Below are 15,842 nucleotides of genomic sequence, written 5' to 3'. Positions count from 1 at the left end.
CTTAGCTTCAGAGTATTCATGTTGCAACTTGGAGTATTCATCATTGGAGACAATGGTGTGGCCGAGATCGGTAGACCTCTCCTTCAAGAACTCAATGTCAGGGTTTTCCTTGTACTTGACCAGATCAGTGTAGGCAGATGCAGAGAGCAGATGGTGGTCAGTCTCCTTGGCGTGCTCAACCAAATATGTCAAAGATGGGTGTTCATAGTCCTCTTTTGTGAGTAATAAGTAATTAGTTGCAGAAATCTTCTCCTTAAGGAAATCCAGTGATGGGTTTTCCAAATCTTTCAATTCGTTGATATCAATTAATACTTGATTAAACTCTTTTGCCTTGTTCGATAAATATTCTTTGGAAGGGCTTTTTAATTTATCGATCATGCTGGAGTACTCATTATTATTGAGTAGTGTGTAGTCATTCTTCTCCGCTAGCCATATAGAAACAGTAGATTCTAAATCGGTGTTGCCCTCCAAATACTGTTTCATCTGTTCTGTTGATGGATTCTTGGAGGCTTTAGCGAGCTCATTATATTCTTTAGTTGGTATTATTAAACAGTCGATTTTAGATGTTAGGGGAAGTAAGAAATCAACCGTAGGGTGTTCCAATAAATCAAAAGTGTTTTGGTCAATGGGTATCTTTCTGAACGCTTGAAGCTTCTCCCTCAAATAATCATATGATGGGCTGGTTATGGATTGTTTCAAGTCCATGAACTCTTCGAGACCGATAACTTTATAGCCAGAAGCCTCCAATTTTTCGATTTGAGATTCGATTGAAAACTCCTTTTTATTGTGATCGTCGTCATTAGGTAACGCAATTATATTCAAGTTTTTTGCAGCCTCTTTAGTCATCGATTCATCGTTTTTCGGTTTCAATGCTTTCTCAGTATTTTGTAAGAGGTCATTGTATGAATCATTAGACAACAAAGTCATGTTGTTGTTCTCCGTGTACTTCTTAACAAGATCTTCAGAAAGATCGTCGATAGAAGGGTGGGCTTCAATTAAGTGGTCAATATCAGCCACTATATCGAAAATGTCTTCTTCGCTGGTTGCGGATTCGGTATCAGAATCCACTGCCAGTTTAGTATCCGAAATGTGTTGCTTCTTACGATATCTTTTTTCCAACTTCCTTTTTAATAAAGAAATAGATGCCCTAGCTTTGTTAATCTGCTCTTGAATTTCTACTCTTTCAGCTTTATCGCCTTGTAAAGAATTGATTTCGCTTGTCAATTCTGAAACATTAATAATCAATTTATCGTTTTCGTTATTCAAATTCAATATTCTTCCCTTTAGTTCACTAATCTCCCTTTCATAAAAACTCTTTTTGGCATTAAGGTCATTCTCTATGCCATTTTTGGTTAACGATAATATCTCTAAATCAGTTTTCAAATTTTTCAAAGTTTCCTTGTCATTATTCCAAGATTTTTCTGTCCTTTTGTTCGATTCTCTTAGTTGCTTACACTCCATATCCAAACTAGTTAACTTAGCTTCCAAATCCCAGTTGAGGTCTTTGGTTGAGTCTATCTCCCTCTTAAAGGAATGGTTTTGACTACTCAACTGCTCAATTCTGTCATTTAATGAGCCATTCGTTTGCTTGAGTGACTCAATTTGCTCATTCTTGGCTTCATTGGAAGACTGCAACTTCCTGCACTCCACTAGCAAGTTTTCGCTTAATTCTAATGTGAAATTCATGTCTTTTGATGAATTTGTTGTGAGAACCCCGTTATGAGAACTGCTGCCCGCGAAATCCGGGAGCACGTCTTTTGTATCTCTTTTACTTAAAATATTTGAGATGGAAAAACGCTTAGAAGTTCCTTCTGCATTCTCATTACCGGTTTTGTCATGCTCTGCGTTAGCCGCCGTCGTTACGCTGTTGATTGTTGTGTCTTCCTGTGCCGATGGATCGCGAATAACATCAGCATGTGGCTCCATTGCGCCGCTCGTCTTGTTGTTCTTCCTGCTTCTGTTCTTCTGGGACATGCTGAGGCACTTTCCTGTGAAGCCCCTTGTCCTTTGTGTTTATAGTGCTCTCTTCCGCACTCTGTACTTTTGTTAAACCTTCCTCCAATCCTCCTCTTCATGGATCTTCCCTCATTCTTTTACTTGAAAACAATAAACAAAACAAGTTCCAGCCACCCACCCCTTCGTCTGACACGACATCTACAACCCTTTTCCGCAACCAATCAATGTCAAGGGCCCGCCCGGAGTGAGCCAATAAAGCGGCCACAAATTATGCAAGTATTCAAGGCTATCTCAAGCTAATGGTTATTCTGAATTAGCTCCGTGTTGTTATAAGGCTCGGATATGTTTAAACTCTGTGCAGTAATACGCAAATCCTTTTTCCCTCATCTTGTCATCTTTTAGATAGCATATATATAAAATCTTTTCCTGTGCCCTAGTAGAAAAAAATATCTGGCGTAGGAAGAAAAATCTGGATTGCGAAAAACTACGCTAATATCACAAGTGTCTATTTATTTAAGGATTAGTGTCGATATCATAGATTCCATCACACTCATAACGCCGACCAAACCCCCAATCACTATTTAAACAATGCTTTCCAGAGCAACTCGTACTGCGACTGCCAAATACCTAGTAAGATCTAGAGTAGCAAGAAACGTCTTGGCTGCACCCTCAGTCAAAAGACATGCTTCTACAACCGTATTTAAACAAGCCAACAAGGTCCAGTCCCTGGGTTCAACATATGCCTTTGGCGCAAGATCCAAGTTCCCCACAAGCCCATTCTTTACATCTGCCAGCCGCTTTAAATCCACCTCTATTGAGGTGCCCCCCATGGCTGAATCCTTGACAGAGGGTTCTTTGAAGGAGTATACGAAAAGCGTTGGTGATTTCATTAAGGAAGATGAGTTGCTGGCCACTATTGAGACTGACAAAATTGATATTGAAGTTAACTCGCCAGTATCGGGTACCGTCACTAAACTGAACTTCAAACCAGAGGACACCGTTACCGTTGGTGAAGAATTGGCCCAGGTTGAAGCTGGTGCAGCTCCATCTGAAGGGTCCGCTCCACCAAAGGAGGAATCAAAGGAAACACCTGCATCATCTCAGGAGGCCACTCCAAAGGAAGCTCAGAAGCAGGAGACTGCTCCAAAGAAGGAAGCTGCTCCAAAGAAAGCGGCCGAACCAAAGGATGCTGTTACTCCAAAGGCTAACGAAACTCCAGCTGTCTCCAGTTCTTTCACACCATTCCCACGCACAGAAACTAGAGTCAAAATGAACCGTATGAGATTGAGAATTGCTGAAAGATTAAAGGAATCTCAGAACACTGCTGCTTCTTTGACCACATTCAACGAAGTTGACATGTCGGCTTTAATGGAAATGAGAAAATTATATAAAGACGAGATTATTAAGAAGACCGGTACTAAATTCGGATTCATGGGTCTATTTTCTAAAGCCTGTACTCTAGCTGCTAAGGATATCCCTGCCGTTAATGGTGCTATTGAAGGTGACCAAATAGTTTATCGTGATTACACAGATATATCTGTTGCTGTGGCTACTCCAAAGGGTTTGGTTACCCCAGTTGTTCGTAATGCAGAATCGTTAAGTGTCTTGGACATCGAAAACGAAATTGTCCGTTTGAGCCATAAAGCCCGTGACGGTAAGTTGACTCTTGAAGACATGACCGGTGGTACTTTCACCATTTCCAACGGTGGTGTTTTTGGTTCCTTATACGGTACTCCTATTATCAATTCACCACAAACTGCCGTTTTGGGTTTGCACGGTGTCAAGGAAAGACCTGTCACCGTCAATGGACAGGTTGTTTCAAGACCAATGATGTACTTGGCTTTGACTTATGATCACAGATTACTAGATGGTAGAGAAGCTGTTACTTTCCTAAAGACTGTCAAAGAGTTAATTGAAGATCCAAAAAAGATGTTGTTATGGTAATTGTAAGGTAGCACCCTACCGAGTCAAACTTCATGATAACGTATGTTTATTATTACATTATGAGTACCTCCTATTTAAATATGATATTTAAAGATATGCTAAGATGATAAATGGGAACTATATCAATAAATGTTGTTGATTTTTTCTTAATAATAAGATGTGCAGGTGGCCAAAAGGGAGAAAGCCTTTTTCTGTTTAAACTTTCCGCCATATCATATAGTATTAAATTGCAATTCCTATACCTATTTAAATAATACAATCTATTAATATTCTTTTGATTTTTATCCTTTTTAAAAGTTAAAGAAGAATCTCCCTATTTCTTTTTTATAATTTATTATTTGTTTCAAAAACTCTTTTTTCAATAGCTTGATGTACAATTCTTAAATATGGTAAATAAGCTATATATAAAAGTCTTTATACAGGCTAAAGCAGAAACTTTGTATCTAAGTAGTCAGTCTTTCCTACATCTGCACAGTCTTTGCTGATAATCCCCATCGTAATTAAGTCGCCCCAAAAAACAGACATCTTTTCTTTACAAAACCCTAAATAGTTAAACGAGTCATCTTGGCAATCATCGTAACTACCGTCTTCTTTAACTTCGTCATTATCACCTGTAACAATACAAGATTCACGGTACGGTACTTTTTTTTCGTGGATCAAATGCTTGTCTTTTATTGGTGGTTGAGGGGAAAGCTTACCGCTTTGCAAGAGAGCCCAAAGACACCAAAATAGTTGTGCACAAGGTCTCCACTCTATGATGAGGTTATAGAGGGTCTTAACAGCTTGTGAATCAATTTCCACATGTTCATCATTCATGTGGTTTATATAATTCTGGGCGAAAACTAAAATATCATCTTGCTTTGGGTACTTATCAACATGTGATTTGAACGAATGTATATCGTTATAATCTTGCATCCACTCATTCAAATGGTTTGATAAATCAAAAACAACGGGGTTAGCGCTTGCGTACTCAAAATCTATAATTGTTAGATCATTCATCGAGACCTTGTCACCGTCCTTGTTGGTAAATAGTAGGTTTCCATGCTGTAAGTCGTTATGACAGAATACCATCTTTAAGCCAGTATTTATCATACAATCTTTATCGTCTCCTCTTAATAGTTTCGATGTAAAGGTGGAATCATTATATAACCAATGTTTATAACTTTTAAAACTCTTTAAAAAAAATTCCCAACTCGAACAACGTAGATTTTCAATTATACTCTCTTTATCACTGACCCATTCTTTATGTGTATCTATCAACTTGATCCATTGATCAAAAGTCTTCCAACACGATGGTTCATCAGATCTCTCGGTAGGTGTTAGAGGAATGGTACAATGTAATTCTTTAAACTTTCTAGCAATTTTCATTGAAGTATCCCGGTCTATAAAGTCAGCTTGTGTTGATGTTCTTGAGCCTTCAATATATTTTTCAAATCTACCATTTTGGAAATATCCTTCTAACTTAGGACCTAAGTTATAAAATGACAATCTTGAAATAATCTTCAACTCATACTCTCTATCAATAACAGAATCCACGTTGTCACCAAATATCCTCATCAATAAAGGGGGCAAGTTTGGATAATGGATCTTATAAATGACGTTTGTGAGAGCACCTTTGATCTTCGTCAAAGTTAATAAATCTCTGTTCAACGAAGATCCAGGCTCGTTAATGGACCACCCATGGATTTCTAAACTCTGGAGGATGTTTATAATGTCTTGCTTAAAATATTCTGATGATAATGATGGGTCTAGCTTTGCGTTTACGTATGCTAATTTGATAAAATCGTTAGGAGCTTGTGAATTCCACGAGCCTGAAGCCATGTCATCATCTCCATTAGAGGAAATTGTCGACAATTCATTCTTATACTCGAGTACTGAAATATTATCAGCATTGATGAGATGGGTCGCCCTTTTTGGCGATTTGCTATACCTTGCTTGCTGGTGCTTTTTCTTGGATCTTTTGGGTGAGGCTGTGCCAACCAGGTAAGCTCGGGTCATTGCGTCGTTGCTCGCAAGTGAATAATTGCTATACATCGTCCTTTCTTGTGCAACGTGGTCCCGTAAAGTCCCTACTATTGCTTATATACTGAACTAGGACTGTACGTATATTTCAATCTATGAAGTACTTTTGTGCCCATCTGTTATCTCAACAACCACATCTATTGTTTAGACCCTGTCATACACTTTCTTTCGTAAAGCGCTTCCGGGTAGCCATAACAATTCTTTTAAATTTTCACCACCACTCATTTTTTCACATGCCGCAAGCTAGCCAACCTACACAAGCCACAACGGCATAAGCTCCAAAATTAAGCAAATACTCCATAACCTACATGTTTCGTTGTGATTCAAGTCTTTACGAGAGTGCTCCGAAGAGCCCGTGTTTTTTATATCTTGAAAGAGCGCAGAGCTAAAATCAAAACGTCTGAGTAAGGTAGTCCCTGTTATAATGACGTCTTGAAAGCCGGGGTGAACTCTTTCATTATCAAATCTCATTAGAAATTTATCGAGAAGCCTCTGCCGACAATTGAATTATGATATCATAAATGGGCCGATTTATAAAGCAATCCGGGCAACCGAAGAAGCTAATTTTTCAATTTGGTGCTTTAACCCGATCGGGAAAAAAGTAAACAACAACAGAGCTTACCATCAGCGACTAATGCTGTTTCCTTCCCCCTGCAAACCGCTGTATAAACAATAATTAAAGCATTGATGAGAGCCTCTCTTGCAATTTGTAATAACTCTTTAGCTCAGAAACCCAAGAAAAACCGTTGTTGTTGGAAGAAAGAGGTTAAACATAGCAAACACAGATACCCCAGTATATACCTCGTTCCTGGTCTGGATCACTAAATCCTTAGAACGTACCTAGATTTCCCCAAAACAACGAAAGAGCAACGAGCCCAGATAAAAAAAACCCCAAATAACCGATTATAGCTCTGCTAGAAATATGGACTCTTCAAACTCTTGGTTTGATGTCTCGAAAGTCCAGAGTCTAAATTTCGATCTGCAAAACAGCTCTTGTTCTAGAAACAATGACCTCTCAAATTACTCAATGGAAGGTGAGTATAAAACACTAGCAACAGACGACCTGAGCAATATCTTGAATTTAAACTATGGAGAAACAAATGATATAATTATGAATGAGATAAAAGACCTCAATCTTCCGCTAGGACCGCTTTCTGATGAGAACTCCGTTAAAGTTTCTAGCTTTCCCGAATTAACTGTAAACGATTGGCAAAACGTAAATTTTGGTTTGGGGAATAGTGCTAAAGAAGCTAGCCCTAACACGGCTAGTTTAATAACTGAAAGCAGGCCCAACCAGGACGTTGTTATGTCTAAGGATCCAAAGAGGATGGCATTCACATTGGATAACATGAAAAAAAGTGAATCTGAAAAGGGCTTCGATAGAAACCTTGGTGAGCTACTGCTTCAACAACAGGAAGAACTACGTCAGGAGCTAAGGGCACAGCAAGAAGCCAACAGGAAATTAGAAGTAAAACTAAAAGAAACACAATATAAGCAACAACAATTACAGGCTACTTTAGAGAATGCTGATAGCCAACAGTTTTTGTCCCCAAAAAGAAGTACTATACCTGCTTCCGAGAACGTGGAGGACGTATACGCGAATAGCCTTTCGCCAATGATTTCTCCACCAATGTCAAACACTTCGTTCACCGGATCACCTTCTAGGAGAACTAATAGGGCAAAGTTTTCTCTAGGAAGAAAAAACTCTACCGGAACAGCAGGTCCATTAAGTTTTCAAGAATTGAATGAAGATTTTAATGGAGTACTTATTTCACCTAAGAGGACTCGTCCAAATCCAAATGGAAGTTCGAACTTAAAACCCAAATTTATCGCACCATTTACTCCGAAGAGTAGAGTTAGTTCAGCTACTTCCAATTCTGCGAGCATCACGCCAAATAACTTGAGGCTAGACTTTAAGATTTCTACTGGAGAACACGATAACGAAGATTCGGATCAACCCTTGGGGCTAGGTATAGAAATTCTTGGAAAGTCAGGCTCTTCTCCAACCAAAGGAATGTCTGTAAAGGCCCCTCCAATAGACGTTATGCCCACAATCCCTGGGTCCGTTAATAATACTCCATCAGGCAATAAAATAGCCATTCCCTCCAACTACATTGACCAATATACCCCGAGAGGAAAACAGCTACATTTTAGTTCAATCAATGAAAATTCTTTGGGTATTACCTCTGTGACGCCGCAACTAAAGCCTCCGAGTCAGCAAATGATTGGACGTCGGGAAAGTGTTTTCAATGAGTTGAACCCCAATTTAGTCTTTAAAAATATTGATAATGAGGGCAATAGCGAAGAAAATGAGCCGGAAAGTAGATTTGTTATATCTGAAACACCTTCTCCAATTTTGAAGTCACAGGGTAGATACGAAGGAAGATCCCCTCAATTTGGTGCTCATGCAAAGGAAAATGACACGTATATCGGTAATAGCCCTTCAAAAATCACAAGGAAACTTACTACTCTTCCCCGAGGTTCTATTGATAGGTATGTGAAGGAAATGCCAGACAAGTCATTTGAGTGTTTGTATCCTGGATGTGCAAAAACATTCAAGAGAAGATATAATATAAGATCTCACATTCAAACACATTTAGAGGATCGACCTTACTCCTGTGATAATCCTGGATGCGATAAGGCATTTGTGAGAAATCATGATTTGATAAGACATAAAAAATCACATCAAGAAAAGGCATACGCATGCCCTTGCGGTAAGAAATTCAACAGGGAAGATGCCTTGGTTGTACACAGAAGCAGGATGATTTGTAGCGGCGGCAAGAAATATGAAAATGTGGTGATCAAAAGGTCCCCAAGGAAAAGGGGAAGACCAAGAAAGGACGGATCATCGAGTGTTTCTAATAGTCCAATCAAAGAGAGCCTTAACCGGGATCACAACGGGCAATTGATGTTCAAACTTGAAGATCAACTGAGAAAAGAGCGTAGCTACGATGAGAATGGAACGGGAATTATTGTTTCGCCAATGAGAGTCAATCAAAGGTAAAAGAAAACATGGACGTTATGGACACTTTGAATATTAAAATAATAAAAAAAAAAGAAAAACTCAGAAAAAAAGATTTTTTTTTTCAATTATGTAAACTAGGTGAATAGTGGGATGTGAACATTGAGATACAAAATACTAATTGATCTGTTTAAAGATTTTCACGCTTTGTAGATGTATGTAATACTAAATAATAAAAGTTTCATAAGAACTCTGCATGGCAATAAAACAAATCGGTAATGGAACTATTTTTTGGGATTGAGGTTTGGAATGCTACCGTTATTGTTTTTTGCAGTCGCTACCTTATCAGAATTGATGTTCTGTAATTTTTGATTATAGCTTTGAGAAGGATTCCATTTTCTCGTACTTCTTATTTCGTCTGCTGAGTAGCCAGGGATTCTGATGTTCCAGTTTCTTTCCAAATGCAGTTGAATGTCTCTTGCTTCTAAATTGTCTGATTTCCTATGTTTGGCCAATCTACAAGCAAAAGCAGTAACATTTGTAACAAAATCATCCGCCAGGTCCAGGAGTAATTCTTCTACATCGCCATCAATGACAGTTTCACCATCACCTTCATCAATTCCAACAGTTTTCACTAGTTCCCTCAATTTCCGCTTTGACATAACTCTCTGAGTATCCATCTCATAGGGTGGTAATTTTGTCGTTACAGGTGTATTCAAAGCAGTGGCATTCATAGCAGAGCCCCCCGTTATCGTAGGCCTGTTGGATCTATAAGGTACCGGAGCTGGCGCCTTGGTGGATATGTTTTCAGATATAGGTATGGCAGGTTCTGTTTGCTTGAATATTGCTGACTTACTTGAACTTACATTACTCATCATGGACGCTGTTGCATTTACGTTAGTAACTTGCGATTTCGTTTTTGATTGATCGCCTTGTGGAGCCTTTACGTTTGGTCTAGGAGTAGTGGCAGAAGGAATGACATTTTGTTGTTGTTGCTGCTGCTGCAATTGTTGCGGTTGTTGTTGCGGTTGCTGCTGTTGATGTTGCTGCTGCTGCTTTTGTTGTTGTAGTTGCGGCTGCTGTTGCTGCGGTTTCGATGCGTCGGGTGTAGCTGCAGAGGGCATATCAGAAGAATTGACAACAGTGCTCTTCACTTGGTTTTGACCCTGAAGATGCTGTTGTTGTACTCTTTGTTGCTGAGTACTTTCCTGTAAGAATTTCTGTAAGGCTGGATTATGTCTTGCACATTCTACATAGAATGTCTTTTTGCTATTTTGAAATCCCTTAAGTAAATTATTATATTCAATTCCAAGTACTTTCCTGTTATTAAGCAGTTCGTTTTTCTTGTCTTCTAGCTGTTTCTTTGTCGCTTCATCTGTCTGTTTATTTACTTCTTGTACTAATCTGTCGATATTCTGTTTCAAAAACGTATCTTTCTCCTTCATACTCGTTGCACGAGCCTGGAAATTCTGCCATAGCTTTTCATACTGTTGGTTTTCTTCTGAGGTAAGCACCTGTTTTATCATATTACTGAATTTATTACTGTTACTCCTTGCTTGCTGTTGCTGCTGTTGCTGGGATAAATTCGGAGGTTTTTCAGTAGGCATAGAAGCCGAATTACCTGCATTGGGGTTTGCATTCCCCACAGAAGCATTCTTGTAAGCTTGTGCCGCCTGCTGTCTTCTTCTGTTGAAAGCATCGTACACGGATTTGATCTTTGCGGCTTGAAACATCAACTCTTTGCCCCTAGGAGTAGTCTCACCTACATTTCTTGCTTCACTGACCAACGCCTTAAATTTCACCGTCATTTCCAGCAACTGTTTCTGTTGCAGCATCATATTCTGCTGAGGTGCTGCGGCTACACCAGTGTTACTAGCATTCGCATTATTATTAGCATTATTACCGGTATTTTCTGGATTAGAAGACATGGTGCAGGTTCTATGCACGCTTGCGAAACTCTAGATTTTAGCTTAAGCGCTCACCAGTCAATCTACTCTGTTGCACTTTTCCTGATTTAACACTTCTCACTTTTGCCCTCTATTCGTCATCTGTTCTCACTTTTTTCGACAACATCCACTAGCCATATACTAACCGGGTAACATTGAATGTGGTCCCGGTCAGTCTTGGATGAGCTTTACAGCAAAACCGCCGAGTCAAATACGTGGAATCATTAGCTGCCAGTGTCCACCACATATAAGTCCAAGCTACTACATGCCTTTCAGGCTTATTGGATTGCTATACGGGGTCGTTTTTAAAGATTTATGCTCTCATCATTTCCCACGTGGGACACTGTACGCGGTTTTTTTCACTTTGAAATTTTAGCGAAGCATCGGGAAAGCTTATTTGGCAGATTTCCTTTTGAAGTTGCCAACGTAATCAGTACTATTTTCGAGCTCATTTCTTCTTCCTTTTTAATAAAATACCTCTGAAAGAGTTTCGATAATTGTAGCTTATTCTTGTGCAGGAATTGCGGCTGAATAAGACAAGAAACAAGAAAACGGAGGCTCTAGTACCGTTCTCTACTCGATCAAACACACCGGAATAAACCAAAAAAATAGGTCGCGATGAAATTCTCTGCTGTTACATTCGCCACCAACGCGTTTCTTTTCTATAGCTCAATGGTAAGTGCCGACTCTCTAGCTTCCTCATCCCTAACAGCTGGTGATAATTACGTTAAAATCAGTTTTCAAAAGAAGTATGGTGATTCTTTTGAAGACGCTTCCAATGATAAAAAAACCGAAGCGCATTTGATGAAGAGAGGAGACGATTACGAGGTGGTAGGATTGAACAACAAGGAAAACTTTTATTCGGTGGACTTGCATATCGGTACTCCCTCGCAAAAGATCACTGTACTTGTGGACACTGGTTCTTCTGATTTATGGGTTACAGGCTCGAATAACCCATACTGTTCCACCGACAGCGGGGACACATCCGATTATTCGGTGGAACAAAAAGATAGCTTAGAAAGTGAAATTCAAAGCATGGTTCAAAGCGTGGTCCAAAGCGTGGTCACGGAAATTAGCTATGACACCACCGTACCTGACACGGATGCTACTGCCACTCAAGACAGTACATCTTCTGCTTTACAGACGATTGATTGCACCGAGTACGGTACATTTGATAGCTCCAACTCTTCTACTTTTCAATCCAATAAGACCGATTTTTCGATCACCTATGGTGATTTGACCTTTGCCTCTGGCACGTGGGGCCGTGATCAATTGAACTTGAACAATTTGAACGTCACTGGTTTATCGTTTGCTGTGGCAAATGAAACAAATTCCACCGTCGGTGTCTTGGGTATTGGTTTACCAGGATTAGAATCGACTTATTCTGGTGCTACTCTCAGCTCTGCACAAGAAAGCTACACGTACAATAACTTCCCAATGGTTTTAAAGAATTCAGGCGCCATTAAGTCAACAGCTTATTCTTTATTTTTGAACGAAACCAATGCCAAGCATGGTAGCATTTTGTTCGGTGCTGTGGATCATGGGAAGTATTCAGGCGATCTATACACAATTCCGATTATCAATACATTGCAACATCAAGGTTACAAGGATCCAATTCAATTCCAGGTCACTTTGCAAGGTATCGGGCTAGCAAAAGAAGATACAAATGCTGAATCAACGACTTTAACAACTACAAAGGTGCCGGCTCTACTAGATTCGGGCACCACAATCTCTTATATGCCATTTGAGCTCGTCGAAATGTTTGCTGACAAAGTCGGTGCTTCTTATTCCTCCGAAATTGGTTACTACTTGATGGATTGTATCACCGACACTGATAATGACATTAACGTCGTGTTTGATTTTGGCGGATTCTACATTAGTGGTAATTTGAGTAGTTATCAACTAAGCGCTGACAGTAGTTCGGATATTTGCATTTTGGGCTTTGCTCCTCAGTCCGATTCTACCGTTATTCTCGGTGACAACTTTTTGAGTCATGCTTATGTAGTATATGATCTGGATAATATGGAAATTTCCATGGCCCAAGTTGACTTGAGTGGTAGAGATGAGAATATCGATATCATAGAAGACTCTGTTCCAAGTGCCGTCAAAGCACCCAGTTACTCAAATACCTGGTCCATGGACGAAAGCATCGTTTCAGGTGGGAATATCTTTACAATAACATCTGGCTCGAGTATCCATAGCTCTGGTTCAGGCACCTATTCTACAGCAAGTACTTCCAGCTCCAAAGGTCAAAAAGACCAGACAAGTACCGCTTATTCAAAGTCTGGAGTCGGTTCGGCTGCCTCCTCAACAGTGGCCTCGTCATCCACTTCAAACTCTTCTACAAAAAAAGAGAACTTTGGATACAGCCTAAATACTCCCTTCTTTGCCAAGTTCATTACAGCTGTTCTTTCTTACATTTGATAAACTTCCTTTGCCTGTGCACAAGTTACCTACTCAGCACTAGAAGAAAGAAACAATATGGAAATATAGAATTGTATATTAACTAAAAAAAAAGATTTTCCCATGCATATTATTTTGATATTGAATTCATTGATTCTGATCTTTATTATTATTGTCATTGTCTCACCTCCGTCCGGGTAATACATACAATGTTTCCGTAGCTTGACAAAAACTAGGAAAGGACCAAAGAATTTTAAAGTCTAATCATGTTACCTCTATCAGATCAGATAAAAAACCAGGCAGAGCAGAAAGTAAAGGAAATAACACTTTTAATATATTTCTTCACTTAATTTACCATAGACAGACATTTATTTGAGGTTTTCACCATAGTTACTTCTTTTTTTCTTCCTTTTGACTTTCTTTTATAGTCTTGCAACCTCAGCTTTTGTTTCATTATGAGCGAAAGCAACCAAGGACAAGATAGAAGCACGAATTTATCACCAAATAACATCGGAAATGGTGGTGATTCAAATGGTAACGGTTTGCCGCCGAACACAAATGCGGCCTCCACTCCACTAAATAATGGAACCGAACAAACGAGAAATATAACCGTCTCCATTCAGTATTCATATTTTACTCCAGAAAGATTAGCACAATTGAGCAATACGTCTAACAATGAAAATAGTGGAAGCAGTACCACAACTTCTTCAAACACAATTTCTAATGGTGCGGGGCCCAGCTTTGGCATTGGGAACGGTGGTCACCAACCCGACGGTGCTCTTGTTCTCTCTTTTCGAGACGTTCCTGCATCTACTCCACAAGACCGTTTGAACAGCTTTATATCTGTTGCCGCTCAACTTGCAATGGAAAGATTCAATAGACTTTTAAATAGACCAAAAGGTATAACAAAAGAAGAATTTGATAAGTTGCCTGTTTTGAAGGTAGCTGATCTGCCGGAAACGGAAGGGCCTGCGTGTAGTATATGTTATGAAGAATATGAGGAAGAAGACAAAATCTCCAAAACCAAAAGAAAAAGGGAATCTAAAGATAATGAGGAGGAATCTGGAAACATTAAAAAACAGAAAGATAACCAAGGTGGTTCTTTTGTAGGTAGAACCGGTACTGCTGACGAAAGTACAGCTATTTCGGATAACGGTTCAAACTCAAATGCAGCAACAATCAACTCCTCTTCAACTCCGCTTGAACCTAACCAGCCTCACACAGCCAATGATGAGGAAACAAACCCAAGCTATAAACATTCGCCAATTAGGTTATCTTGTGGGCATGTTTTTGGAAGAGAGTGTCTTTACAAGTGGTCGAGGTTAGAAAACTCTTGTCCTCTTTGTAGACATAAGATCAGCGAGTCTGCAGGGGTTCCGGTCCAACAGGACACAGATGAAGTGGCGGCTAATGAGGCCGCCTTCGAAAGAATTAGACGTGTTCTATACGACCCTGCTGCAGAGAGTAACAATGATGGAACCAATACCGAAACCACAAACCCAACAGTAAATCCGTCCAATACAACTGCACCCACTATTGGAAACGCAAATTCTGGTGAACAGATTTTATCAAGGACAGGTTTTTTCTTAATGCCACAAAACGGCCAAACTCTACATAATCCAGTTCATGTGCCATCTAATAATAGTGATAGAAACATATCCAACGGGACAAACTCGGCAGCTCCAAATTTACCTTCTAATGCTACCGCTCTTAATAACAACCAAAATCCACGTTGGGTTCCGATTCCTCTCACCCTATTTCAATTCCACAGCCCAAACCCCAGTGACCACCCAACAGACTCTACAACGACCAGTTCCGCGGACGCAAACGATACAGGCGCTGATGCCACCAGTTCTCAGCATAATAGACTAAGAGCCGTTTTGGATCACATATTTAATGTAGCCCAAGGAGGATCATCAGACTCTTCAGATACAGCCGCTTCCACCACTCAAACGAGCCAAAATCAGGGAACCAACGGCACAACATCTTCTGATGCGCCTCACGGAAGTTCTTTCTTGGAAAACATCTCACGCTTAACTGGGCATTTCAGAAATAGCTCAAGCGACAATCATAGTAGCACTAACAACAGAAGTGGCCAAGAAGAACATGCCGCTACTTCCAGCGACGATAGAAGTAACCTGTTTTCCTCTGGTGTTGCAAGTTATAGGAATCAGAATGGTGATGTTACTACCGTTGAACTGAACGATAGTAGTGCTTCTACAAACGGAAATCCATCTCAAGACCAAGAATCAAATAGTTCAAATACAACTACCCAAAACAACGCCCCTAATGATAACAATGAGCAACGTTCAACTTAATAGACAATACCAACTAGTTGAAGTATACTAATATGAATATGTGTCCCATTACTATTGATTTAATTTTTAGGCATCATTTTATATCTATTTTACTATTTTGTTATATGCATTTTTATATATATTTATATATTTATCTTTTCTTTACTTTTAAAGTCATCTATGTTCACCAGAGAGATGTTCACATTTCTGCTCAGAAATATATAGGCCGAGAAATTGAGTCACCGGCATAGACCCCATCCTAAAGATTTTTGCAATGTAGATTGAGAATCACAATATTTTCAGAGACCAGTA

At 39.5% G+C, this 15,842-nt stretch overlaps 6 protein-coding genes across 6 annotated transcripts; 4 read left to right on the top strand and 2 right to left on the bottom strand.

The window, feature by feature from the left end:
• Nucleotides 1-2,544: 2,544 nt before the first annotated feature.
• Nucleotides 2,545-3,900, top strand: KGD2 (dihydrolipoyl transsuccinylase; the record flags this gene model as incomplete). The annotated part of the gene is made up of 1 exon (XM_018363581.1): nt 2,545-3,900. The coding sequence occupies one exon, from the start codon at nt 2,545-2,547 to the stop codon at nt 3,898-3,900; it is 1,356 nt and encodes a 451-aa protein (XP_018223710.1).
• A 423-nt stretch (nt 3,901-4,323) lies between these two features.
• On the bottom strand, nt 4,324-5,934 carry EKI1 (bifunctional choline kinase/ethanolamine kinase EKI1; the record flags this gene model as incomplete). Its single annotated transcript, XM_018363580.1, has 1 exon — nt 4,324-5,934. The coding sequence occupies one exon, from the start codon at nt 5,932-5,934 to the stop codon at nt 4,324-4,326; it is 1,611 nt and encodes a 536-aa protein (XP_018223709.1).
• A 910-nt stretch (nt 5,935-6,844) lies between these two features.
• Nucleotides 6,845-8,926, top strand: SWI5 (DNA-binding transcription factor SWI5; the record flags this gene model as incomplete). The annotated part of the gene is made up of 1 exon (XM_018363579.1): nt 6,845-8,926. The coding sequence occupies one exon, from the start codon at nt 6,845-6,847 to the stop codon at nt 8,924-8,926; it is 2,082 nt and encodes a 693-aa protein (XP_018223708.1).
• A 242-nt stretch (nt 8,927-9,168) lies between these two features.
• On the bottom strand, nt 9,169-10,812 carry TAF12 (Taf12p; the record flags this gene model as incomplete). The annotated part of the gene is made up of 1 exon (XM_018363578.1): nt 9,169-10,812. The coding sequence occupies one exon, from the start codon at nt 10,810-10,812 to the stop codon at nt 9,169-9,171; it is 1,644 nt and encodes a 547-aa protein (XP_018223707.1).
• Nucleotides 10,813-11,448: 636 nt separating this feature from the next.
• On the top strand, nt 11,449-13,254 carry MKC7 (aspartyl protease; the record flags this gene model as incomplete). Its single annotated transcript, XM_018363577.1, has 1 exon — nt 11,449-13,254. The coding sequence occupies one exon, from the start codon at nt 11,449-11,451 to the stop codon at nt 13,252-13,254; it is 1,806 nt and encodes a 601-aa protein (XP_018223706.1).
• Nucleotides 13,255-13,688: 434 nt separating this feature from the next.
• Nucleotides 13,689-15,551, top strand: SAN1 (ubiquitin-protein ligase SAN1; the record flags this gene model as incomplete). Its single annotated transcript, XM_018363576.1, has 1 exon — nt 13,689-15,551. One exon carries the CDS (start codon nt 13,689-13,691, stop codon nt 15,549-15,551), a length of 1,863 nt encoding a protein of 620 aa, XP_018223705.1.
• Nucleotides 15,552-15,842: the final 291 nt, after the last annotated feature.

The sequence above is a fragment of the Saccharomyces eubayanus genome, chromosome II (genome assembly GCF_001298625.1).
Source record: "Saccharomyces eubayanus strain FM1318 chromosome II, whole genome shotgun sequence".
NCBI lineage: Eukaryota > Fungi > Ascomycota > Saccharomycetes > Saccharomycetales > Saccharomycetaceae > Saccharomyces > Saccharomyces eubayanus.
The sequence above is the reverse complement of the archived record's forward strand: the minus strand, read 5'-3'. Positions and strand labels throughout refer to the sequence as shown.